At 37.1% G+C, this 26,962-nt stretch overlaps 1 protein-coding gene across 1 annotated transcript in view; it reads right to left on the bottom strand.

The window, feature by feature from the left end:
• Window positions 1-26,962, bottom strand: part of LOC119655722 (tyrosine-protein phosphatase corkscrew) — a 146,844-nt gene continuing 119,882 nt past the window's right edge. Inside the window, exons 4-12 of the mRNA XM_038061755.1 lie at window positions 25,065-25,227; window positions 13,196-13,375; window positions 13,009-13,129; window positions 12,350-12,868; window positions 12,012-12,286; window positions 11,866-11,956; window positions 6,976-7,165; window positions 6,065-6,231; window positions 1-1,436 (exon numbers count right to left, since the gene is read on the bottom strand). Coding sequence (XP_037917683.1) covers window positions 1,375-1,436; window positions 6,065-6,231; window positions 6,976-7,165; window positions 11,866-11,956; window positions 12,012-12,286; window positions 12,350-12,868; window positions 13,009-13,129; window positions 13,196-13,375; window positions 25,065-25,227 — 1,768 coding nt within the window. The 3' untranslated portion in view covers window positions 1-1,374. The remainder of the gene's footprint in view (window positions 1,437-6,064; window positions 6,232-6,975; window positions 7,166-11,865; window positions 11,957-12,011; window positions 12,287-12,349; window positions 12,869-13,008; window positions 13,130-13,195; window positions 13,376-25,064; window positions 25,228-26,962) is intronic.

The raw sequence follows: 26,962 nt of genomic DNA on the forward strand, positions 1-26,962 counted from the left end.
TGTGCAGTTTTCATAAAATATAAAATAAAACGAAAAATAAGAAAACAAACGATTCGGAACATTGAATAACACATACTGTAAAGTTATAAAATTATTTTTACAAGACATTAAAAATTATTAAAAATAATAATTTAAGATAATTATTTTTTATCATAATCGTCATTATGATATTAAGAAGTAAAAACGTTAAAAAATCACATGGTGCATCTTAAGAATATTATTCTTCCCGCGTCGAAATTTTTACATGATATCTAACGTATTCGTACAAATCATATCTCAATATACTTCACAGTAGTTCTCTAAAATAAACTTCATCATTCTTTACACAAATGTTGCCAAGCGGATTTTTGCAATTGCCAAAATCGATTTCTATCATTACAATCATTTGTATCTCATGTTTCATACAGTACCACTTTCCAAACAAAAATCTACTGGAGAAACTGAAGTAAACAAGTTCACTATATACGAATCAGGCTTAATATTTCTTACAACGAAATTTATAAGAGTCAATGATAAACATAATTTCTCATCGCGTTCGCGTTTATGAATAAAAATAATCTAAATGATAAAATGAGAATAGTAATTACAAAAGAAAATTGACTGCATACTTTCACTTTGCCTTTCACATATTATTATAAAGTTTCTAAGCAATTGCAAATATGCACAATAACGATTTTATTAAATTTTAATTCTTCAAGCATTTAATAAATTTTTAGTTGCACAAAAAGCAACAGTCTTGTGAATACAATACATATACATACGGAAGTAAACTTAATAATGTCGCAAAATATTTTTTGTTTCATAGTACTTTATGTTTTTCTCTCAATTGTATAATTATTGTATTTTTGCTTTACATCTTCCGCGCTCTCCCATCTCAATAAAAATGAATTACATCGATTCTTATAACATCATAGTTGTTTTTTCCACCTAGATATATTTAATCTCTCTAAACACTGATATCTGTTGCTAGGGGATGTTCACATGAAGGGATTCTATATGTTCGAACAGAGTAAAATTAAGTTGAAAGTGTTGTGGGAAATACAATTATTGCAATCTTCTGATGCTAATAAGAACTAAGCGGGCAAAAACTGAAAATAACCTTTATGTGGATACATATGCATACATAGTTTTATCATATTTGTGTTGATAAGAGAAAGTAGAAATGACAACGTACTCGTCCGTATTTGTTCAAAACGAATGATCATTTTGCAAGAGATTTTCGCCTAAATATATATTTTTAATAATACCGTGTTAACTTTTAACACGTTTCACATATTTCCAAAAGCATTTACAGTCACATTTCATGTAATGAATAAACAACTAGCCGAAAAAAGGAGAAATATTGGAGTGCAGTGGCCATTAGAATTCCATATGTCACGTTTTTCGTGGTGGCGTTGGTGGTGGGGGCCTTAAATCTTTTTGAATGTTCTCGTAAACTGTAAAAAATAAACAACAACTATAAATCTTAAATTCAATTCATAAAGCAATTATGATATTTTATGGTCCTTCCTCTTTTAACTGATTTATTCTTCTCAAAATGCAATGTATCATAAGAAGTATGTGGATACGGTGTAATGAGTAGTTATATCAGTCAATCCTAGGTGTTCGGAATAGAGCTAATGGGGAGAGCTAAAAACCTGAAATTTTAACGAATTGGTCGTTTGCAAATAACAAAGTGTCCTATCGACACGCGGTTGTACGCCTCCGTGCTAGCCAAAGGGTGATCCTTTTGGACACTTCAGTCTCTCACCTGTTGTGTGTCTAAAAGAACCATCTCCCAATTCCACATCTGATTAACAACAAGGCGGGCACGCGCTTGTCTACGGGATACTTCAGTGGAGCTTTAGTAATCGCTAACAGTTTAGGTTTTTTGAAATAGCTCTCCCCTCTAGGTCGACCCAGAAAAATTAGGATGAGCTTTTCATGATCAACCAATCCAACAAGCCATTACAGCGGTTTTCTTAACTTTGTTTCCTATTCTCATTTGAATTGCATGTTAATTATTTTATTCTAAAACTTTAAGCAAAATTAGGTAATAATTTACGTTATTTTTAAGTTTTATTTACTTATTTCACCAGCCTCATTTAAACATTCGTTAACTTCCTATGTCGATTCGGAAAAGACATCATAGTTATCATTTACAGTAGTAAATAAACAGAATAGCCCTATTAATCCAAGAGAATCCACCTATATACTTCATTTCAACAAGAAGTCAGCGACCAATATCAATCCACTTGATAATAATTTTGGTAGGAATATTTTTGCAGTAGTATTCTAATCGAAACATTCCGGAAAAATAATAATAATTGTTGCCGCAACAAGCGAATTGGATTTTGGCCTTGAAGTCTATAAGAGCACTTCATTCAAGACGGTAACGGTACACTACACAATTACAGTACCCTATAAAGGCTCATCAGGAAATCCGCGATAGTGGTCAACAACGTTTCTCCAACAGAACATCAGTAAAGGCGTGGAAAAGCTGATGGAACTGGATCCGAACATGAACAGCGGCGGAAGACACGCAAAATGCAGAAATATCAATACTTTCCGCAGACAACACTGTAACCACCAAATGGATCGCAGACAGCCCACTGCGAAGCGAATTAGGGAAATAGTGGAAAATGGAAGGCAGGTCTGAAGTAGACTTTATCCAAGTAGTCTTCGGGACCAAAAAAGACAAGGAAGGAAAAAGGGAAATCACGAAAAGACGAGGAAACGAAATACGATTAGACCGTCGGTTCTGCTAATGAAACCGACGGAAGGCAAGACATTTGTCTAAGTTCTCAGTGAAATCCGCTGGAGCAGAAGTGTCTTCTATATTTAAAACAAAGGGTGGCGGAATCTTCGTTGAATTAGGCCCAAAGACAACTAGTAAGAGTACGATCTACGAGTCGGGCAGAGAGAAACGCGAGAAAACTCCTTATCAGTGAAAAAATCCACAGGCGGACAGGATGTCGTAGATGCAATCAGGTAGGCCACCAAACGAAGACTTGCAACGAAAAAGAGGATTGCGTTTTCTGGAAGGATACTTCCGTAGTTTTAATTAAACACCGGATCCGCGCCAACGTCCCGGTGCCTGCAAAGGAAGCATCACCGACCGAAGTTTTCCCTCAGAATCACTGGTACTAGTACCGTGTACATTTCCTTACCCAACTTCTAAGTCAGATGGGAAGGTTTTCAGTCTTATCTGCACACATGATCTCTATTTCGCTTGTGGAAGGTGAAGTGAGTGTCGTGAACAACTCTATGAAGACATAGGGTGATCTCTCCAGACAACTGCCTTCCTCCTCTCTCCTTCCATTACTCAAAAAATGCTCCTTGGTTTTTATAAAATCAAAATCAGTAAAAGTATAAACTAAAAGAAAGTTTTTCTCATCATCGTTAGCTCGCCACAGAAAAACATATTTCAGAGCTTCTATTGATACAAATGCTAAGACACGAATTGTTCACGCAAACAGCGCAAATTTAGTCTTCGCATTATACATTTTGTGTGATAATTTTCGTTTGAAATGTTTCACTACGTATAACTGTAAACCTACAGAAAAGGCCAACTATTCTGCACAGAAATATTCTGGTTTTTATTGGGTAATAATACATAAACCAATAGCAGTACAGGGATGGATGAATGAATGTTGGTACTTTGCGCAGGGTTGAGGTATGTTACCTCATACGGCAACCTGCTGGCTTATAGCATGGCTTATCAAAATTCATTTATATGAACAGTCCCGTCCTAGTTCGTGGCACGAGACGCAACCAATCGAACTCTTCTTGAAGGTTTGTTATTTCCTAGTTTGTATTGTATGTTTCCACGTCGAGAGCGCAGGGCAGTCCAAGAAGACGCTGAAGGATATTTCGTCCTGTTCATTGCAAGGTCTGCATATTGAGGCTTAATTATGAATCCCCATTCTGTGCATATATTCACGAAGACGAGAGTGTCTTATTAGCGCCCTCAGTTTCATTCTACTTACTTCCAGGCTTAGAGCAGTTTTAACCTCCATCAATCCTGGAGTATTGAGTTGTTACGCCTGTAGCACAACGATGTCTCTCATCGTCGGGCTGATTGTAACAACTTCCAATCTTGCATAATTCTCATAGTTGAGGATTTGTTGCCTTCTTTTTCACACAGGTTTACCACATACACCATATTTTCATTCTGTCCGCGAAACACTAACATGTTGTCCAAGGAGTTACAACACTCAGACATCGGGTCTATGTCATATATTTGAGCCCCAATATCGCATTCTATCTTAGATCCATCCGTGGAGAACAGTATGTGATTCCTCAAATGGTTATCATTTCAATGTTTCCAGTCCTGCCCAATTATCACCTTAGTGAGTACATCTGCTTGTTTGTGTATTTCGAATTTTTTACAGTTTTAAAAACGGAATTGATTTTTCAACCATGTATTGTATTTTGCATTGAAACGAATTCAATTAGAACGATGCACAAAAAATTGATTCATTTACGAGTCATTACTGGAAATGAGACGTTTATAAGTACAATACGCAATGCAGACATTATACGAGTGAATAATGTGTCATTTAAATTCTATATTCAAATGTAAATACACTAATCCAAAGGAATCCTTAAAATCCTAGATAGTAACATCAAGCCTATGTGTATAATGCTATCCAAGCATTTCAAACCGACGTAAAGGGTAGAACAATTTTTCGCCGGAAAACATGATATTGAGAAAATGTCTGAAACTTAAAATCGACAGTTTTCAAACACTTATGGATGTTAAAACCTGTGATAATGCCTATAACAATATATTGTACAAAGTTCTGTTGCAGGTATGTCAAAGAGACTAGCTCGTATCACAATATTAAACATGAGAAAATAAACCGCATCATTCCTAATACAAGGAATACAACCTGAAAAAACGCGACGGGTAAGCTTTACTAATTTTTCAAACAAATTTTCTCGAGCTTGTAATTCGGAAACATTGCCAGAGAGATGCTGAGGAGCGCTCACAGGTAGAACCGTATTGTGCATTACATTCGGGTCTTTTTTGTTGCAAAAGATGTAGAGCTTGGTTGGTGGAGGGCTTGAATGGCGGTGGGTTCCTTGAATTAACAATTTCCTTTCTCCTCCCTCCTCCCATTCATGAAAGATATTTCTTGACGTTAATGAACGCTCCCTTAGCCGGGAGAGAGCGAGGGGGTAGCTCGAAGTAATGGGTTCCAGGCTAGTTCACTGACGACGGGAAGGTGTTTAGTTGGTAGGCCGATGGTGTTGTATATTTGAAATTAGAATGAACAATTAACTCGTCTGTTTCTCTATATGTATGCGATCAGATGCATTTTTGTCTAACGACGGTAGAGAAATTCTTGCATAAGACATTAGAGAACTTTGGGATTTCGAAGTCATCGGGCGAACGAAAAGAATTAGCCGCGTGGTGTATTTGTGATGACGGAGAGTTCGCCGTTCATACGTGTGGCTGTCTTTTCCCGACGCGGTAACATTCGATTTCCATAAAGGCTCTATTCGAGGACTTTTTCGGTTTTCTGACCGGAACGTGCTTTACGTTACGAGGGCGAGGTGAAAAATTTCCAACCTGATAAGCTTTTTCTTGTTTTGTTTTTTTTTTTTTTAATTTTTATTATTCAAGAAGATTTATATTTTTTCATAACGGGCTCATATACAACAAAACCCGTCTCATAGTTGGATCATCAAGTTCCTCAAAATACCATTTACAACATTGATAAGTGTTGATCGTTGTTTAAGATACGCTCTGCTTTGAATTTTCATAATTTATACCAGAATAGTCTGTAGTTCTTCTTTTTTCGGAATAAGGACATCCTGCTAGAGCTCGACATCACAGAAAGGGGACAGCAAAGCTAAACACTAGCAGTAGAACAAACTTCATCACCGTAATAAAAGAAATGACATCAATTAACTAGCATCTCTCACGATTACCGAACTGATGTATCAACATGAGATTATTCCGAGCATTGTAGGGTCATGCTTTTATAATACTCTGTTCAATTGAACACCATTTATAATTTCTTATAAGAGGAAAAACATTTTTATATCAAATATAATTAAAAAATAATAATCTCACCTGTAGGAACGAAATCACATTTTGGGGTTATTGGATCCATCGGTGATTTTGTCGGTTTACATGGCATTTTATTCATGTTGAAATTATCCAGTTTGTTATTTAGGCTCAAATTAGACACCGATGGTGGCAATGGAGATCTTTGGGCATCGCCGATTTCACCTGTATATCTAGAAAATAATAACAATAATTAATTCAATCCAATTTCAATTAAATAACATTAAGGTTCAAGATGCAAGCTGATTCTTTGAGAATAAATTATAATAAAAATTGGATATTGAATTCGAGGAAATTGCTTTGAAATCGTCACATAAATCTATTTATGCCACCAAATATGGAATCACATTTACATAGAAGCAGTTTAAATTTCAAGGTCATTCAAACCAGTAGAGATTTGCTTTCAAAAAATTTGACTTACTAACAAAATCTCTCTCCTCCACATTGACTTGTTTACGTTATTTATTCTTGTGTCTAAACTAAATAAAAATGTGTCCCCCTAATTTGGTCAGCCTGTCGAAACACTTCGAAAACAATTTTTCCAAATTTCAAAAACAACCGATCTCATAGTAATAGAAGCCAGCACAGAAAGATATTCAAAAAGGCATCAACTCGATACTTATTCATACGAGACCAAAATTGGTTGAGAAAGCTGTCGTTTTTCATTATTTCTTTTTTTATTAAATAGTTGTGAAAATCTGAGCATACAAAATTTGCTTTAACGAAATATAAATCTAAAGCACTTAACGCTCTACATTATCAAAAATTAATAAATTATCACAAATACAGCTAAGTAAAAAAGCGCAGTGTCTTAGGATTACATTGTTATAATACTACCGTTACGATATACGAGTACAAATGTGATGACTGTTTACGTATGCGAAATGTCTTTCTAAACATATATCTCATCCACATACTTAATATTTGTATATTCTCGTCCGACTTGAAGACTTTGTTCTTCGGCTCGTTTCCTTTGGAATAACGTTTGAATATAATGCTGGACAGCGTAGTAAACAAACTTGTATTGTGCCTCGGTTTGTACTAAACCAGATCGTTGCGAACGTACTAGTTGTATTGTGCGTTGAATATCAATTTCGGTGTCTAGGCCTGAAACAAATCAAGTTAAATTATTAAATTAAATCATTCAAATGATTTTAGATTCAAAATGAAATCTTATATATAAAAATCAATTGCTGTTCGTTTGTCTCGCTAAAACTCGAGAACGGCTGAACGGATTTATGTTATGTTGCTTTTGAAATGTTCGTGGAGGTCTAGGGAAGGTATAAAAGGTGAGAAAAATTCGAATAATTGCCGGTAAATCCCTGAAAACAGCACTTTTCTTTTTCGCATATAAACGTTTTTTTCTAAACAAGATCCTACAGGTATGCAAATTGATTGTTTGGGATGAATGCACAATGGCCCATAAGAGGTCACTGGAGGCACTGGACAGAACGTTGAAAGATCTTCGTGACAAGCCAACTATTTTCGGTGGGGCCATGATTCTGTTGTCAGGTGATTTTCGTCAGACTCTTCCAGGTATTCCCCGATCAACTGTTGCTGATGAACTAAATGCATGCCTAAAACAATCGAATTTGTGGCAGTATGTAAAGACACTCCAATTAACAACTAACATGCAAGTATTTTTGGAACAAGATGATACTGCGAATGTGTTTGCAAAGCAGTTGTTAGACATTGGAAATAATAAAGTTGCAGTGGACACCTCGACCGGATTCATCACGTTACCCACAGATTTCTGTCACATCACAGATTCAAAAGAAGAGCTTATTCAGCGTATTTTCCCAGATATAGCGCAAAAGTTAAATAACCATAATTGGCTGGGTGAACGAGCAATATTGGCGGCGAAAAATAAAGATGTCGAGGATCTCAATGCGACCATTCAGAATTTTCTTCCAGGACAGTTGGTTTCCTTCAAATCAGTCGACACCGTTATGAACCAGGATGATGTTGTAAACTATCCCACGGAGTTTTTAAATTCACTGGAATTGTCTGGATTACCACCTCACAATTTGCAGTTAAAAATAGGGTCAGTTGTCATCGTGCTGCGTAACATTAATCAACCTCGACTGTGCAATGGAACAAGACTGGTTGTGGGAAAGCTGATGAATAACGTCATTGAGGCAACAATCATAAAAGGAAAATACAAAGGAGAGGATGTCTTGATACCGCGGATACCCATGATTCCAACGGATTTACCATTCGATTTTAAACGCTTACAATTTCCACTACGCCTGGCCTTTGCGATGACCATAAATAAATCGCAAGGACAGTCGTTAGAAGTTTGCGGAATCAACTTGGAGTTTCCCTGTTTCGCGCATGGACAATTATACGTCGCGTGTTCGCGTGTCGGACAACCGTCTTCTTTGTTTATTTACGCACCACAAAACAAAACAAAAAATATAGTTTATGAGAAAGCTTTAAATTGATTAACAAACTGTATCATAGCAGTGTGAGCCTGTCAATATCAAATTTAAACCTTAATAATAGCCATGCAGCCAATGTCGAAAGTAATAATAAAATTTCATGATTCATTCACAATATGCTTTTTTATTTAATACGGATTCGTTTTGTTTGTTTTGAAATTATTTTATACAAAAGTTTGGGTCTTTTATTTATCGATTGAAGTCTGCCGGGTCAGCTAGTATATGATAAAAATTTAAGAGAAGAGTCTTCGAAGCAAGGAAATACCGAAATGGGCAATACTGATCGCTTGGGCTAAACTCACGAATGATACTGTCTCCTATGAGTTCTTTCGAAACAGATTCGGTAACAAAAAAAAGTATCTTTCTCGTGAATACTTAGAGTTGAACTCATAGTCTACTTTCCTCTGCAAATAAAACTTGGATATTTCCAGAGACGTTAGATATTCAGCGACATATCAAATTTTGAATCACTGTCATAGTCTGGCTGATATGTAGCTCCAGAGAATATAAGGAAATGTATAATAACGATTCTAGAATCGAAACTTCACCAGTTTTAAGTTATCAATATTTCCTTTTCCTTACTAGATCCATGTACTATGAAAACATTAATCAAATAAAATAAAACTTTAGAAATACTCTTCTCGAAAAAAATAGTTGACTCAGGTCTGGGATTAGGACTAGAAGCAAAATGGTACCTCTGCAGTGATTATCATCGATGCATTTCAAATTACGTCGGTGAAAGTTGGAGAAGGCTATACGCCTAACCAAACTCGCATCATAACTATCGGGATCCGTGACGAAAATATTGTACGTTCTTTTTTCATTATCTCACATCTGAAGCGCCCATCGAATATGTGAGAATCAGACATCCTGTTATCACTTGGAATTTGGGAGCCAATTCTAACAAGAATCTGCAAACCTACTCCCACCGATGGGAAATGATTGATCAGCAACTAGGGGTGGCTTACGAAGTTTGCTCAATCTGAAAACCTCATACAAACATCTGTTATTAATAACAGTTGGCAAAGACCAACTTGAAATTTGAATACGCACTCATGCACAAACAACTGTTCAAATAAGATGATCTCCCAGCGAGTTAATTGAATTCTACTCTATTGCACAGATGCGTTGTTTTCCTTTGTAACTACCAGCAATTGCACTATTAGTGGCAGTTTTTTTTATTTTTGCTCGTTCTCGGAGAATACTTTGTTAAAGATTGATACTAAATTTCTTACTAGATTGACTTATGGTCCAACAGGGCGTATACTGCACTAGAACTAACTATTCAGTGTTATAGTGAAATAGAATGTTCATTTGAATGCAATTTTGCACGCCTGTTCAAACATATCAAGTTTTTATTTATATCACATAGTTTTTTTCCATACACACCCCCTTAACAATGGATATAATAAGGAAAGATAGGGATATCTTTCTCGCGAATGCTGCGGTGGAAAATCGGCCCTATAAAGTTCAGCATAACTGACTAGTGATAGCAACCCCAAATAATTCTGTTAGTTCAGTAGTTTCAGAATCTCAAGATGTATCTTAATATTAACCTTCGCTGTAGAATCGGCCCCAGTGCTCTTCAAGCTGTGGAAACGAGAGGACGTCAGTTATTCTAAAACTCTGAGCGCCGAACGTGTGACGAAAAAAATGGAATCAAACGACTCAGAAACAAAACAATAAAGCTCTGAGTGGCACAACCACCATTCCTCCAAGCCGAAAAGGCAAGAATGAGCAAATCAAAAGTGCAGTTTTCGACAATAAGAAGTTTGTTCTTCGAGGAGAGGCAGTTAACATGGCCCACTATGTGGATGTTTTGGAAAGACTTCGAAAAAGGGTCATCAGGACGAGAAAAGATATCTCCACTACCGCATTACCAGTCCGCGAGTTCCTGCACAAAAATTTTCGTCAATAGAAGAAATCTAATCCGCCGTAACAAAGTCTTTGTGAGAGGCCCCAGAAGACGGCTTCCAGGGCGCGTACCGATCATGGTATGTGTAGAGACCCAAGGACAGAACACCACAGTAAATTACATTAAAAAAATGATCGCATTGCTTTTGGAACGCACCTTGTAACTCCGCACCTTGTAACTTCGCAATATATCTCAGTAAAAACGGTTGAAAGGCTTTGGTATCCCAATAAAAAAAGCTGTTACGATCATCCTGCGAGTAGATCAATTTCGAGAAATTGAAAGTCTATGTAAATTTAACATACGTTCGAATACCCAAGAATACCAATACGTCCGTTGAGAAACTGTTACAGACTAGCGACGAAGAAATTATGAATGATCTAACGCATGTGTATTGTATTCTTCACTTTTTTTCGTTTTCTTTGTAATTAACAATTCAGTGATTTGCAAAACTATCATACAACAAGAAATTGCTGAGATGTGTGAATACGATGTTTCGGGCCTCAATTCCAAACTTATGATTGGACGTGCATATGAATGACGTACAGTGCAAGTGCAAGAGGTACGATCCTCTTTAAGTCCACCCAAACTACTGGCTTATGCTGACGATATCGACATCATGGGAAGAACGACACGGGACGTACAAACTGCCTTCATCCAGATCGAGCAGGCGGCCATTAGGGCGAGATCTTGGGCTGCACATCAATGAAGGCAAGACAAAGTACATGGTACCAACGTCAGCACCAAAACCAACCAACTAACAACATCAAACCGCACTGGGCAAACGGGAAGAATAAAGATAGGAGACTACAACTTTGAGACCGTTGATAATTTCTCCTATATAGGGTCGAAAATCACAATTGATAACAGCTACGATGATGAAATCCGCGCATGGTTGTTGTCAGCCAACCGAGCATATTTCAGCTTATAAAAACTGTCCCGCTCGAAACGTCTCACCATAGGGTCAAAGCTCTTACTGTACAAGACAATGATCTTGCCAGTCCTCATGTATTCCTCGGAGACTTGGGTTCTTAGCAAGAAGAATTGCGAACTCTTGGCCGCTTTCGAGAGAAGAATCCTCCGAAGAATTTTTGGCCCCCTATATGAGGATGGATTCCGTAGCCTACATGACGACGAAATCTATGTGCGATACCATGACCGTCAGATTGTGGACAAAATCCGGCTTAATAGGTTACGGTGGGCGAGTCACTTAATATCTATGGTAGAAAAAGAAGACGAGGCAGACCCTGCCTGAGATGGAACGATGGTGTCGGTCTGGACGCCAGACAGCTTTCAGGGATATCGAACTGATGGATCCATATATAAACCTTTCATACCGAAAGCAGTTGTGACGATATCCCTAAAGAGTCAGTTAATAAATATAAGTCAACATATGCTCTCCCTAACAGAAATGACCTTATTCATACTGAAAGAAAAAAAATCAAAACACTTACCTTGTCTGTCTATTTGGTCTAAAATCATATCGATCACAATGAAAGTACCAGTTCGACCAATTCCCGCTGAACAATGAACACAAATTGGTCCCTGCAATAAAAACAAGTTAATGACTTTATCAGACATCAACAGATATTTTTCATACCGGTGTGATACCACTTTGCGCTATTTGGTTTTGTCTAGAATTCACATCTTGTAGAAAATTCAGCACACAACCTGGATCTGATGGCACGCCATGATCAGGCCAAACTTGAAAGTGGTAGTGATATATGTGGCGCTTATCCTGATTTCGCCATGAAAACTGGAACTCTCTAAGCGTATAATCATTTGTTGAACTTTCAGATAAACAAGTTACCCGGGCGGGTCCCCATTCTTTAGTTTGACCTTGGTCTGGCCAATATCTAGCACATTTGTTTTTACCTTAATATTTAAAATTTACATTAATTAGATTGAACTTTTAGAAGAACTTTGATTAATACATACCTCTCTCTATTTCTTTGGTAGTCATTACGATCACACGCGTATTCTCTTGCCAAATCATGTTCCAAAAATCTTGTATAGTATTTTGTAGACAACCTTGTGTTGCAATATATGTCTTATAAAAGTCCTTATCATCTTTTTTTCCACACATTCCAGCTGTTGATAAACTACGCGACGTCAACGATTCACTCCGTTTATGTTTAGGTAGGGTATCTGCTTTTCTAGTACAGTTCGTACAATTTGTCGCTGACGATGTCAGTTTGGAAAATGAAGATGACTTCGCCCTACTCTCACATTGCACACATGTCTTGTTCATTACTTGACAATTTTGACAATTTTTTTGCTGCTGCTGTACAGCTGCACAATTCGAACATAATCCTTGAACGTTGTTTAAACTTTCTGATGAGGAATTCGCACTGTTTTGTTCAGAATCCGGACAAAGGCGAATATAATTTGCATTAATATATTCGGAACCACTAATATTTGGATCACAATCTCTTAGTTTCACACGAGTTTCGTCAACTGAAAACAAATATTTTAAATTGGAAAATTTGGTAAAGAATGTTGTTTAGATTGGAAAGGTAAGCTGCAGTTTGCATTTAACCTCTTCGCATACTTTCCAATCGAAACTAATTTCGAAATTGTTTATCGGCAATACTTACAAGGTAAAATATTTTTGTATCGATTTTTATTACGGTTTTCAATTTTGTAGCCCTCCTTGCGGGGATGTGTGTCGCGACTATCTTGTTGTTGGAGTGATTCAAACTCTTCCCAAAATCCACCCTATTAAAATGATTCGAACATATTAATTTTATCTGGGCATATACGAAAAAGTTTCTCATCAAATACCTTAATTAGTTGTTCCACTCGAGCGTTGATACCTGCCGCCGTAATTCGCGTCGCATTGAAAGGTTGTTTCAAATGAACTACGTTGCCGCATGTTTCAACCATTGGATTTCGTTTATAGTGTTCAATAAGTTCACATAGCGTCGAGAATTGTTCTCCTCCTCCAACATCGTATTTTTTATCCTGCAAAGGCCATGAATTAGAGGGAAATTAAAACTATCTAATTTATGATATTTGAAAACAAAATCAAAAAGAATCGAAAGGAGATTTCTGATAATATTTGCCGGATATAGTTTGTTTGTTTCCTGTTCACACCCACTCCCATTTCCACAATGAGACTGAGCTTCAGTTTCAATATCATCATCATTACTGAATGCTGTGTAAGTGATAAGGTCGCAACAGTGGAGACAAGCACAAAGACGAACACGACACATCCATGACGACGAGGATTCGAACCCAGAGCAATGAGATCAGGACCCAAACGCTCTACTCCCTCAACCATCGCACCGTTGAATACAGTATACATATTATAATTAAATTGCATCGATTTTCTGCAACCATATTAAAACATGAGGCTTAATAATAAAAAATAAGGAGTTGCCAATTTAAGTTCTTTTCGAGACTTGCACAGCTTTGAAAATTAACTGTGCTTGCAATCAAGCAAAAAATGTCTAATTGTTTACTGGAAAATACTCGATAGTAACTAAATTTTAACTGATCGTTACTTTATAAGTGGTGATTAAAACAAGTAATTTGAAGCACCTTTTAATAAATTATGAGAAACCTATTGGACTATTCCGGATACGACTAAGTGATTGGAAATATGTTAATCAATCAAGTGAGAATATTCTGCAATTCATTAACTATGCGAACGGAAAGAGGCCAGAGTCAGGGGATCGAATAGTTGATTCTTCCCTATTGATTAGGTAATATTTTTTCCGGGTCGTAAATATGTAATATTTACAATAACTCTAGTTGTATAAGCTACTGGTTTTTTGTGGTTCAACCAGTGCGAAGTGATCAATACAATCTATCTCTGTTAACAAAGGCTCCAATACCATCATTTATCTTTCGAAATAAAAGTCTTTTATTATTTGCAAATTATATGCTATCATTGTCATGAAAACGCAGGACCTAATAGACAGCATAATTGCTACTTAATCATTATAATTTATTTTCAATGACAGGTAAAAATCTTTTAGATACTGGTGAGAGTACAGCTCGGATTCATAAGAAATACGCTGATGTATGTTTGACGCCCCCAAGTTTATTTGAAGTTCAGTGTTTTTTTATATATTCTGAAAAATAAATCGCACAAGATTGGTGGCAGAAATGTCTGGTGATTTAAAAGGGAGTGTAGTTACGAATAAGATGCGCGAAAAGAGCGGGAAAACGATCTTTGTATTTGTAAATTGTTAATTAGGAATCCTTTAGTCTGTAAATGCACCAAAAAACTGCAACTAGCCCTCCTTCCTCTATGTTCGCCTACTTTGCAAACATTGCAAACTAACCTATTATATAAAAATGGAAGTTGTTGGTATAGATATCCGTTTGTGATCGATAGACTCCGAAACCGTTCAACCAATCACTATAAAAAATGATACATATATGTATTTTTTAATGGAGAAAATTTATACGCTGCATATGCTGCCATAATTTGCCACTAAATAGCGCCGCAACAGATCAACTTGTACACTGTCCACACTATCTTCATCAAAATTGGTATATGTAGTTTTTCATGGAAAATATGGTGGCTATTTCCATGCTTTGGTAAATTCCCCCTAGATGACGCTACTATGGACTACCTTATACAACCTTGAACCAGCTTTCATGACCAAAAATTACTGTTGATTGATGAGACATAAAATTCTGAAAATGGGACATTGGAAGATGAAGCAGGTACACACGGCAAGTCCTAGCAGTCGAAACTCGCGCCTGAAAATAGAACGAATCAGAGCCTCTACTTCAAGAGCTGCTAAAACATGAGAGGAATAAGATCCACACCGAAAATAAAACCGAATAAGAACTACTACTTCAAGAGTTGCTGAAACATCTGAAACGCGAGATGCATGATTTGACAATATGCGACTTTGAGCTTCCACTTTAAGACCTGCCGAAACATCTCAACAACATGATGTACGACTTACAAATCTTGAAGCGAAAGCAAGCTGCTGCAATTTCCGAAGAGCAAGATACACGACGTAAAGCGGTACGCTCATGACAGGCTCGAACGAGATTGAGATTCGATCCCAATAAAGCAGTATTCAATTACAATGAAAGCTACAATTTACAAAATGCGTTGAAATATCCTCATCGATCTAATAGCTATATTGTGCTTACATTGCCGCGTGTTGAATTTTCAATAAAAAATGCCTGACCTGTATTGTTCTATTGACAAGACCAATTTGCCACCACTGACTGGCCCGCTAGATCAACTTCTAACTCATATTGCTGGATCTACTCAGAAAACCAAGCACTTTTTACAGCGTACTCGACGATAGAATGCATGATTTCAAATAGTTTCATTTGGAGCGGGAAATGTTCCAAAATATAGTAACTTTACACTCGCATTCGGGCTCCAGAGGGTTTAGCGTAAATGTCTGTCATGTAGGTATAATCCCACGATCCTCTTCAGATATGAATTGATTTGGAGGTCACCATCAGAGCCTCGCTGAGATTTGCACAGCAGTACTGCTTTGTACTGAATGCATGCGATGCCTATCTAATAAATCTACCGTAAATAAAGAGTGCGGCGACCAAGTTGCAGAGCGCAACTCCAGAGCCATAAGGGAGTTCTGCTCGCGAAATGGACACAACCATAACCACCTTGAAATTCCTACAAGGAGGACAACAACAATTAATCGATTTAGAAGCACATCCTCCAAGAATTCCGTGTCAAGAGCCACTTTATATCAGCCCAACTACAGACTTGCGTCTGATCGTTCTCCTCGAATATTTATTAAAGATTAATACCAAAGGAAAGAATCTTGCAAGACCACTATGCGCAACGAAATGATGAAACTCTACAGTATCTAATCGGTAATAAAGGATCAAGCTGAAAATCTATGATTGAAATGCAAATGGCATCAGCCGGAAAACGTGAGTGCAAATTAAATTAAAGTAAATCCGCCCACACTTTAGGCCAAAGCTTGGCCTTAAATAGAATATTTTACCTATGACCACACCTTCGACTAAAGTATGTGCGCAGTTTACGAATTGGCTGTTAAAATACGTAGCTATCGTGGTATGTCAATATATCTGGTATTGCTTCCATCTAGGTGAAAGATAAGGCCGCATTTAGCTCACACTGAAAGAATCAGCTCCTATGTCCGTTTTTCGGATTAGACTTGCCACCTTGGAAGACAAGTCTTCGACTGGGGCATGTCTCAACCAGATTCTCGCAATACATAAATTTCGGAGGTGGCCACCCGGACAGAACATTGTCCTAAATATTGATAATACTTTGATATTTCGACGTTCTGGTTTTGTTACAACATCACTATTTCTGACGTAACTTTTAAAACGGAGTTCTTAGTGTCAGCAGTGAAACGATGGAGTGTGCTGGAAGACTTTGCGGCCAGTGATCATCAATACATTTCCTGTGAAATGACAAACGGCTTCTCCCAATGTTCTGACATCCGACAAACATCTACCGGGTGAAACGTTGGAAAAATCCACGTTGGAAAATTTGCCTAAGCTCTTTCAAGAAGACCTCAAGACTCAGACGTGGATAGAAGAATTGCAACTGAATCGCTAGTATATTCAACAATGAGCGTCATCACCACAGCTAACAATGCATCGGAGCCTAAAATGAGACTCCGTCACGGGAAATTAGTTTTTGCCCAATTCGGAGGATTACTCAGCGTGCAAGAGAGAGATGAGGTAACCCTGAGGTCCGCAGAGTATAAGCGCACAAAATCAAGAGGCAGAAGGCGGGAACTAAAAACAACGTTAACGGCGGATATAAGCTGGTTACTAAGAAACTCGGTTCCTAACGACCACCCTGTTATATGCAAGCAACGAAGGTGGAGAAAATCGTGCAAGCACTTTTCTCTGTCCACCCCATCCGAGCTAACGCTGTCAACGAGAAGAAGAAAGCTGGGTAATGCTCACTGTTCACTGTAAAATAACAAGAGGAGGCGGCCCTGCCCCTGAAGGACAAAAAACACCCGGACCGGGTAATTTTCCCAGGAAAATGCTTAAACTAGTATCACATTAAACGTACGGGGGTTTTTCCCTCTTGCTGAAAGATTGCGAGAGTTGTGTTGATAAGCATGGATGGCTGAACATGGATTCCCCTTGCTCTGGAGAAAACTGAAGTCGCTGTCCTGACCAAGAACAGGGTTTCCACGGTCTTTCCCATTTAGGTTGGTGATGTCATGGTCTTGTCGAAGCCGGAAGTGAAATACTTCGGTATCATGATAGATACGGAAACGAGCTCCTTCAAGCATATTTGCAACAATACTGACTTGGCTGAGGCGCTATCTATCTCTCCATTAACTATCGTAGTGATTGCGCGTGGAGTTTTCATATCGCCGTCGGGGAGGTACGACATTAAACGTAGGGTGAATGTGAAAGACGAAAGGGTTTCAGAATCAGAGCTTCTCTTGCTTTGGCGAATTACCAGCACACAAATAAGAAATCCTGCCCAAACGTCCCGCAATTAGTAAGTTGCGTATCACTATATATGTGAGCGGTAGATAGAAGGTATAATGGGCTGCCATGTATTCCCTCAATGATCTTCATAGGCAAGTGGGCAATCATTGCGGTTGCAGGCCGTGTACCCGGTAGAAGTTAACATGGGCTTCGGATCCAGCAGCAACAATGAGGGCCTGCAGCTTTCATAAGGGCGTCATTTTCGGGACAAAAACCCCATGATCTGATGTTAAGGGCAATATTTCCTATTAAAATTGATAACTGTCGGCTATCAAAGCAAATTTGCCACAAAGATTAAAAGGTCTGGCCGCGAAACCTTCAAAAATGTTGCCCAAATAACTGCTACAATCGCAAGTGTGCTATTTATGCATTTAAAGAATCATACGATCCCATATCGTATCAGAAGACTATCAGAAAATTATTCCGTATAAAGTAGTTAACTTTTTTTTGCAATACTTTAGTATTCTTTAAAAATCTCTTGACGTAATGAACATCTACAGCTCTGAAATGAATCTTTTTCATTTAATACAGTAGAAAGATTTTTTTCTGCAGGTGATGTCCAAACTACTCATACTACGAATGCCAAATGGATTCTCGAGTATTTCCGTATCTGTGGAAACTTTTATTACAATGCGTACTTCCATTAGTATCTTAACACATGCAATAAAACGTGTTATTCCTCCCAGTCTATTGTCGTAGAGGAACAGTAAAATTATTAGGTATTTTCAAAGTTTTTCATTATAAACTAATGACAATATTTGTCATTAAGAAATTATAGTACTTATGGAATTTAGTCAGAAATAAGCAGAGATAATATATATGCATATCAAACCAGCAATGGTTAAGTAAGCAAAGAAAAAACATGAATACTCGCACATTATTGTAGTTAGGGAACTAAAGTTCCAAATAGCAGACCATTTTGTTATTTTCTTTAAATTGTTCAGTAAAGTACCTCGCTGATTGTACATGCGAGCATACTGGGGATTTTATGAGGAATCCATGAATCTTCAATATTTTTTAGTAAAGAAAGTATTAAAAACTGGTTTCTATCCGTTGTTTAAATTATATAAAAGTACTTTACATCAGTGTTTACTAAGATTAATGGGGCTGAAATTAGAATTATGCAAATTTATTCGAGTAGTATTTTTAAAATTAGTGGCTGGACTAGAATTGTGTTGATAGTAACAATGATTGAGAGTTACGTGGATAGCCTCATTTAAAAGTCCGTCGAATGCGTATTGTGCGGTCTAAGCATTACTATTTATGCGACTAGGGTCACCACGGAAAATTACTGTATTACTAACGACGGACAACTAGTTTTTGGTACATTTTCCACTTAGCTTATAAATTCATGTGATATAAGATTCTTTCCTGGTTTCCCAAATTGGGTAATTGTAGACTATAGCAAAGGAGAGGATTCAGGAGTCCTATGGCTGCATCCACTTGATGTCGGGCCCATTTTTTTGTTCCACGAACCCCTCGTTTTATGCTAAGCACCCATGCTTTCAAAAACCAACAACGAAGACTTCTCACGGTTTCGTTCAGGGCAGAGGCAACTTGTCAGACGCTGTCTCAGCTCTGTCCTGTGAGCGGTGTGACCCAAACGGTTCGCAGATGCTAACGATCCTTTTTATACATTAACAAAACACAATATGAGTGCGGTTATGATCAGTATAAATTCAACATAGTTTGACCAAAGTTGACTAGAGCTAGATTTTTCGTTTCATGATTGAGGGAACCTAAGTCCATATCCACTCGATGTCGGAAAACATCAAATCCTTTCTCATACAAATTTTGAAACTTCGAAGTCGGATCCACCCCCACAAGGTAGAAGGGATTCTGTTTGTGAAAACTTTTATATATCATAGTTGACTGAGTATAAGACTTTTCGAAAGTGGATAGCTTTTTCAGACTGTTTTACCAGTCAAAAAATTGTATAAGGAACGAGACCAATGATAGCCTCAAAGTGCAATATCAGGCGAGTATACCCATGACATCCCCAAGCTCCAACAGCTTTTGGCATGTGATCAAACTAGTGTGTGGCCTCGCGTGACGTGATGGAATACAATGCCTTGGATGTTTTTCTTTGATTACACCATTCAATTAGTCAAACTGGCAACTGTGTCATCGTCACCTTGTGTTATATTAATCCTACCTCTCGAAATTGACGGGCACGCTTTTTGGTTTAGGGTAAACTTAATGTGACAGCTATTGCTACCATTTCCATGGAGTCTTCATGTCATAAGTTATTGTTCTATTTTTTTAAGATAAAATTCTCATGACTTCGAACCTCTCTATAGGCTGTTGTGAAAGCTAAAGATCTCTATGTCACCTGAAAACATAGATATACATAGGCAGATTGTCGTCAACCGGTTATTCTGAAAAATCTATCACATTTCGCATCATTGGATATCTGCTTTGTTGGAATGATCTTTGGATATGAGGTTTTGGTAATTTAATGGAGACGACAGACCTTTCTTATGAGACTTCAAAATATACAAGTTCGCCAAAAGCAGTTTTCTTATCTTGAATAATTGCCCGTATACCAGATACTGACGAAAACCTAAGCAATATCCAGAAAGACAGTCGAGCGATATTTCTTTTCGTTGAAAGCTTGCGTGACTGCCGAAACAATACGGTGAACCCGTCCTGCTGTGCCGAGCTTTACACAAAAGCCGTAAGCTGGGCTTGCAATCGTAATAATTACTAACGTTTTTCACTTTCGGAAAGTAACCAATATGTGCCGCTGAATTGAAAACGCTAGAGTTTTGAGGAAGTGAAAAAAGAACTGTCTGACCATTTTGCTGGTAATTTGATCCTGACCATATACTCTTTTGAGCATTCTAATATTCTGAGATGCATTTTAAGCTATAAAAACGTTTAGTAATAAAGGAAGAAGTTGACCTTCGTTTTCACTAAATATAAGCTGAAAACATTTTTGTTGTGAAGAGGCAGCCGTGGCGGCAGTGTTCTTTCTATTGTCAAATTTCTCAGTGTTCCACAGAGTATGTCCGTGTCCTTTGTCAAAGGGAAACCTTTGAAGTAGTTCTGCGTACCTTGCTGGGTTTCGTGGTCCTGAGCTTTTTGGAGGTGTTTGTCGCTGCTAATAATTCAGCTTGTAGTCTTGAAGGGCAAGGTATTCGTCAAGTATCTTATAGATTCCTTGTTTTGGGGGTCATTCCTAGGATACGAGTCACCTGAGTCATCTGAAATGATCGTCACCCTGTTGATTTGTTTTTGTAGAGGCGAGTGCAGCCAGATACAGGATGTTGGCGAACCTTTTGGTGGCGACTGTAGGGGTATTAGATTTTTAAGTCAGCTATAGGTTCAACCGTTAGAGTTTAAATCGATGAAAATGTGGATTTTACAACAATCGATCGATCAATAAGTAATATGCTCACAGGAACTAAAGTTATAATCTATCTTACCGATTGGCATATTCCAACTATTTTGGTTGACTACTCAGGAGCTGCAGTGATTATATCTCGCTGCAATCTCCCACAGCTATAAGCTCATTGTCCAGAATCAATAGAATCGAAACTGTTTATAATGATTAATAATTAATAATGATAGTTCGTCGATCATCCTTGCCACGGGAAAATAAGTCGCTTACAGGTGATTGGTTAAATAGTTTTCAAAGACATCCTCCGTCTATAAATGATCTCTTTGAATGTTCATCTCAATATTCTCGAGTCATCCATAAGCTATAGATAACCAGCCTAGTGGAATCTTTGTAGTCGTGTCATATTCGAGACTTCCGGCTTAAAATAGATTTCATAAAACACGTTGTTTTGCCTGATGCACCTCATCTTCCATGCGAACTGATGCTTATATTTTGCCTTGGACCTTCAATATTGCGGCCTTAGATAGAGTCCATGCTTCTCTGATATAACATAGCGCAGGTCTGATCATTTTCTAGATGTAGACCTTCGCCAATCTGGGTATCCATTGAGCTTTATTCACCAGCTAGATTCTTGTTTTTGCCTCGTGTATTTCATTTGGGTCCTTTGATAATTTACTTCCTAAGAACGAAAAGTTGCCAACATTTTCAGAACTGCATTCACACGATAATAATATCCCTTACTTTAACCTTTCTATTTCCTTGGCTGCCATATCAAGGCCTACTAGCATCTCTTTTCCATCCAGAAAAAGTCGAGATAAAATGGTATTATCGACAACATATATTAACGTATATGTCGGGCTTAAACAGTAGCGTCCTGCTGGTATTGATAGTGAGCTTTCTGGCTACATACTTGAGCGTTAAATTAAAAAGTATATGGATTAGAACGGCTCCTTGTTTTAGCCACGTTTCAGTGACAAATGGGCTTGTTAGTGTACTCCGAACACGCATTTGAACTATCGCATCCGAGTATGACGAATTTTATGAGCCCCACTAGTTTTGCTGCAACATCATCATAGTAATATTTTATAATGTGCTGAGCTATTAACGGTAATTCTTCTTGAAGTCTACAAATATTTGGTAGACACCAACATTATACTCCATTACTCCATTATGGTACGTCGGTTAACCTCAAAACCGCCTTGAATTTCATCAATCAAGCCTTCAGTATAAGGTCTAAGTCTCTTCTCCAAAATTTGGTCGAATAATTTGTAGGAAGTGTATAGTAGTGAAATCCCTCTGTAATTTTCGCCTATAAGTTTGTCGCCTTTTTTGTGGATGATTTTATACCGTCATCTGGATGCTTCTTTTCGAGTCTGAGCTACTACGGTAGTCTTCCTCTTCTCCCTTTCCTGAAAATTGCTTCAACCAAACCCAGAAAGTAACCAGGCTCAGATTGCTCAGCAACCCAGGATCCTCTACTTGCGAACAAGGAGACAGGAATTGAAAAGGACAGACTAAAATCCAACTTTCATATTTATAGACCGTAACACTGATAATAAACCATCATGGAAGAGTTCCTTTGCATTTTAGTTGAGACCATTTCATCACTTCCAAATTAATGGAGATATTGCTTAAAATAAATTACCGTAAAAGTGCCTTGCTAATTATGCTAGGATATCCAAATGGTTAAGTAATTCGAGCACTAAGTTTTCGTACCAAGAGATCGTTATGTTAAAATTTCACTGAGTGTAGGTTATCAGGTGACTCATCTAAAAGACAATGAACGAGAATCGAGACGAAGAGGTTGCATTGGATCAGTGACGTAATACGCCACACATCACATCCGAAACGAGGATATCCGTGATTGATATAGAGTTGTGAGACAGTCGTCATCAATGGTATGTTCATGTAATTGCACTGATAAGAATTTGCTTGCCAAGAATGTTCTGAACATGGAAGTCGATTAGAAACGACCAAAAGGTCGACCGAAACAACGATTTGATTTGATTTCTTCAATTATGTGGGTTCTTTTTCGTCTTATTTTCTATTGAAAAAAAAGACAAATTTTTAAATGCCGAATAATGAGCCTTTATTCCTCATATACCGGTATTTCGAGGACCAGTTTTCCTCTTCCTCAGTGAGTTTTTGGGTGACTGAGGTCTGGTCCTACTGGTATATGAAGAATAAAAACTCATAATTCGGCATTTAAAAAATAAAATTTGCCTATTTTTTCATTATAACGATTTGAGAGCCTAGTGACTCCATCAAAATGGTACAAACAATCAAGACCCCCCCCCCCCCTGAATGGGACAAAGGGTGAAAGCGAAATTAACTCAGCGGTGAATGATTACCTGCGCCCAATCTCAGCAAAGCGAATTCTGACCTCTCTATTTCGCAATCGATTATTGATGGGAAATAGAAGCAGAACCTACAAATTGTTTGCAGCAAGGTGTCTACGGTCAGTATGACCCTAGCAAGGATGATACTGAATATGAATTGTGAACTCTATCGTGCTCTATCAAGTGAGGCAGCTGTATATAGGAAATGTGATCGTACAAAAAAAGTCGATCTTTACTAAGAAATTTCCCTCGGATCAGTGTACCTTATGGACCCCACGAATGGCATAACATGCACTACATTAGCATGCATAACTTTAGCTAGAAACTTTGCCTGATTATACCGCCTGCAATGATATAAGAAAATTTTGCAGGAGATAAAAAGCAGAAGGGTGATATCAGAAAATGCAATGGACAAAATAACCGCAAAAATGCAAATGAAAGATGGAATACAATCATTTTCATGTTAAACTCCATCAAAAGTAAAATAAAAGCAAAGAGGTCGGGAGAGCAGGAAGTTTTTAGTACAATCAACGGAGGAAAGAATAGTTAACCAAACTTTAGATTTGCCCTACGACGTGGTACTTTTACGGTAGTTCCGCGAAAGAATTGGTTTGAATGGTTACATCAGGAAACAAACAATGAATTGATATCGTTAAGCTTTACTATTTCTTCCACAAAATTATGAAAGGTTAACAAGTTCGAGAAGAGCTCAATAGAATAAAAATCAATTTATAATGAGATTAAGTCAGTAGTAATCAAATCAAATACTATAGATAAAAAAATTTAAGAAACACAATGAATATAGTATCAAAAACGTTGACTAAAGAAATATTTTTTTTGCTCAGTTAAGAGGTGTAAGGCGCATACCAGTTAAACCCAATGATCTACGAACTTTACGATAGTCATAGTCTATAGAATTGAAATCAAAACTTTGATATCTCTAGATTAGTAATAATCTACTCTCAACAATATTTTTCTTTGTAAGGAAAGGAATACCTCATTGAAAAGTGTGATATTTATAGAATCAATTTATTGCACTATTTTATACTCTTGATCTACTGAGAAAAGCTTGAAATAGGTCGAAACCGGCCAGATTCAATACCATATGAGGGAAGTTACCGCAATTACTATAAAATCATTCAACCTTGCCGTAACCCGCCATACACACATCAATTTATATACATGCATATTGCTTATTCAATTGAAAGAGTAATCAAAGTGAACAGATCAAATAAGCCTGGAGAGTAAACGAAAATTCAAAGTAATTAAAAAATATTTAGTTAATTGATCAATGAATTGAAGCATCAAAATATTATTTATGATAAACTTCCGCAAAAGATGGAAAATAACATGAATAGTTTATCATACTTTTGCAGCTTATATTGCTATTTACTTTTGCTTTGATCTACATCTAGATTTGTTGCTCTGACAGAACGTTAACGACATACAGTCGGAAGGCATGGCGGACATACTTCTCAATTATAATCTATTCAAGGTTCTGTAAATAGTTCTACATAAACACTTTGAGTCTTACCTGCCATCGAATCATAACGTGTGTTACTTTGTCGTCAGTCCTCACAGATAACACAAAATCACCAGGTTTACTTTGAGATTCACGAACTAGGAACGATCCACTTTTACCGCGTTCTAGTATCAGTTTTTCAGCTTCCTTTCCCGACAGATTTCCATGAAACCATCTGAAAATCATATTGGAAAAATAGAAAAATATTAATGATTGATTAATAGATACAAGTAGTTATGACAATCATATTAATAATATTATATAAATGTACAATTCAATTCTACGAAGGTTGGCGCATACTAAAACCGGAAGTAATCAGGTTCAATTGCTTAGATATTGAATATCTGCAACAAAAGAAACTTTACTCATATGTTCTGCTGGTTTTCCACTTGAGTTAAGCTCGCAGCGATGATCACTGATCAACTGAGTGGAGAATAAGTGGGTTTCCATGAACACTTTTTTCACGTTTAGATGCTACGTGAGTGATTCAGTGCCACTGATCATGTCATGAGGAAAATTTAGAAAATTGAAGTATCCGTGTGAAGCTGGGGTGCAAAGCTTTTTCTATCAGAAATCTGTAGTTTGCAGATAAACTCAAGTGAGGTGCGTAGAGAACACTTTATTACTCATTAGAATTGTCGAAAGTAACGTAGGCAATGTTAATTGATTGTATACTACGTAAACAACTAATGGCATGACTGAGGCTCAGGAAATTTTTTTGGGACTAGAGAATAGTATGTTTTACAAGATTGCTATAATTCCACAATTTTATATTATTTATTTACTTTGTTAGGTGCAATATAGTCTTGAATGTGTTCATAACATATTTTATTTTGAATCCTTGACGATTGTCATTTTTTCAATGGATTTATTAAGGGGTATAATAAATAATAAATAAATATAATATAATAAATTGGCATCCAAATATAGTATATCCCTGAACATCGAATAACAGAGAAATTAACAAATTCCAGAAATTATACAGAAAAATGGTTGCCATTGAAATTACCAGAATTTATTAGAGATTCTAAGTCCAGAAAGTACGACAACTTTTGAAAATTTTATGTGAAATGCTAATGTCGCTCTAGTAATTAAGCCACGTGATCAGCTTTTGCCATACAAATATATACTATTGTGTATTTGGATAGTCTATATCAAATCCATTAAATGCAAAGCAAAAAGCTTAGTCCTTCATGAAAAACTAAGGTTAAAATAAAAACATTCGTTGTCGCCGTCGGTGTCTGTAAATGGAGTAAGTAAACTTGCAAATCAAGTTTAAGTCCATCTATAACACATAAACACTTGTAGAATAGGAATAGATTTATAAATATGCAATTCCACGGTTCACATATATGTTTGAACGTTGCTCTCACAGCCGGAGAGGTTATATAAGAAAAGATGTTACACTTATTTTTTCGTAAAGACAACTCTATTGTTTGTAAACAAAGCCAACACATGAAAGTAACACATTTGTCTCTTATGTAACACATTGAAGCACATTTGTGATCACTGAAGTGGTTGAGTTTCGAAATGATTTTGAATATTTACTTCAATTAAATTAGAGTTGTTAATCGAAAATTGTTAATCGAAATTTTTCCAAAAGTTAAATCCATGGCGGTATCACATTTGTTGACTTTTTTATAGCACACAAATAACATCACCAACAAATATCACTTGGCTTCAAAACTTTGCTTTATGTATTCAAACCAAAAGGGAATAGGATAAACTAACAACGCATTTCCACACAATTGGAAAACTTTTCAGTTAGCTCAATTACCGTTCGTGGATATTCTTTTTAGGTCTGCTTTTGGCTGCCCTTCCATAACTACTCAACTTAATATAGAACATGGTGGATGAATATAGGAAATCCTCTACTCTCCAACGCAGGACTATGTATTTACATGTGGGTT

Source organism: Hermetia illucens, chromosome 4 (genome assembly GCF_905115235.1).
Source record: "Hermetia illucens chromosome 4, iHerIll2.2.curated.20191125, whole genome shotgun sequence".
Taxonomy (NCBI): Eukaryota; Metazoa; Arthropoda; class Insecta; order Diptera; family Stratiomyidae; genus Hermetia; species Hermetia illucens.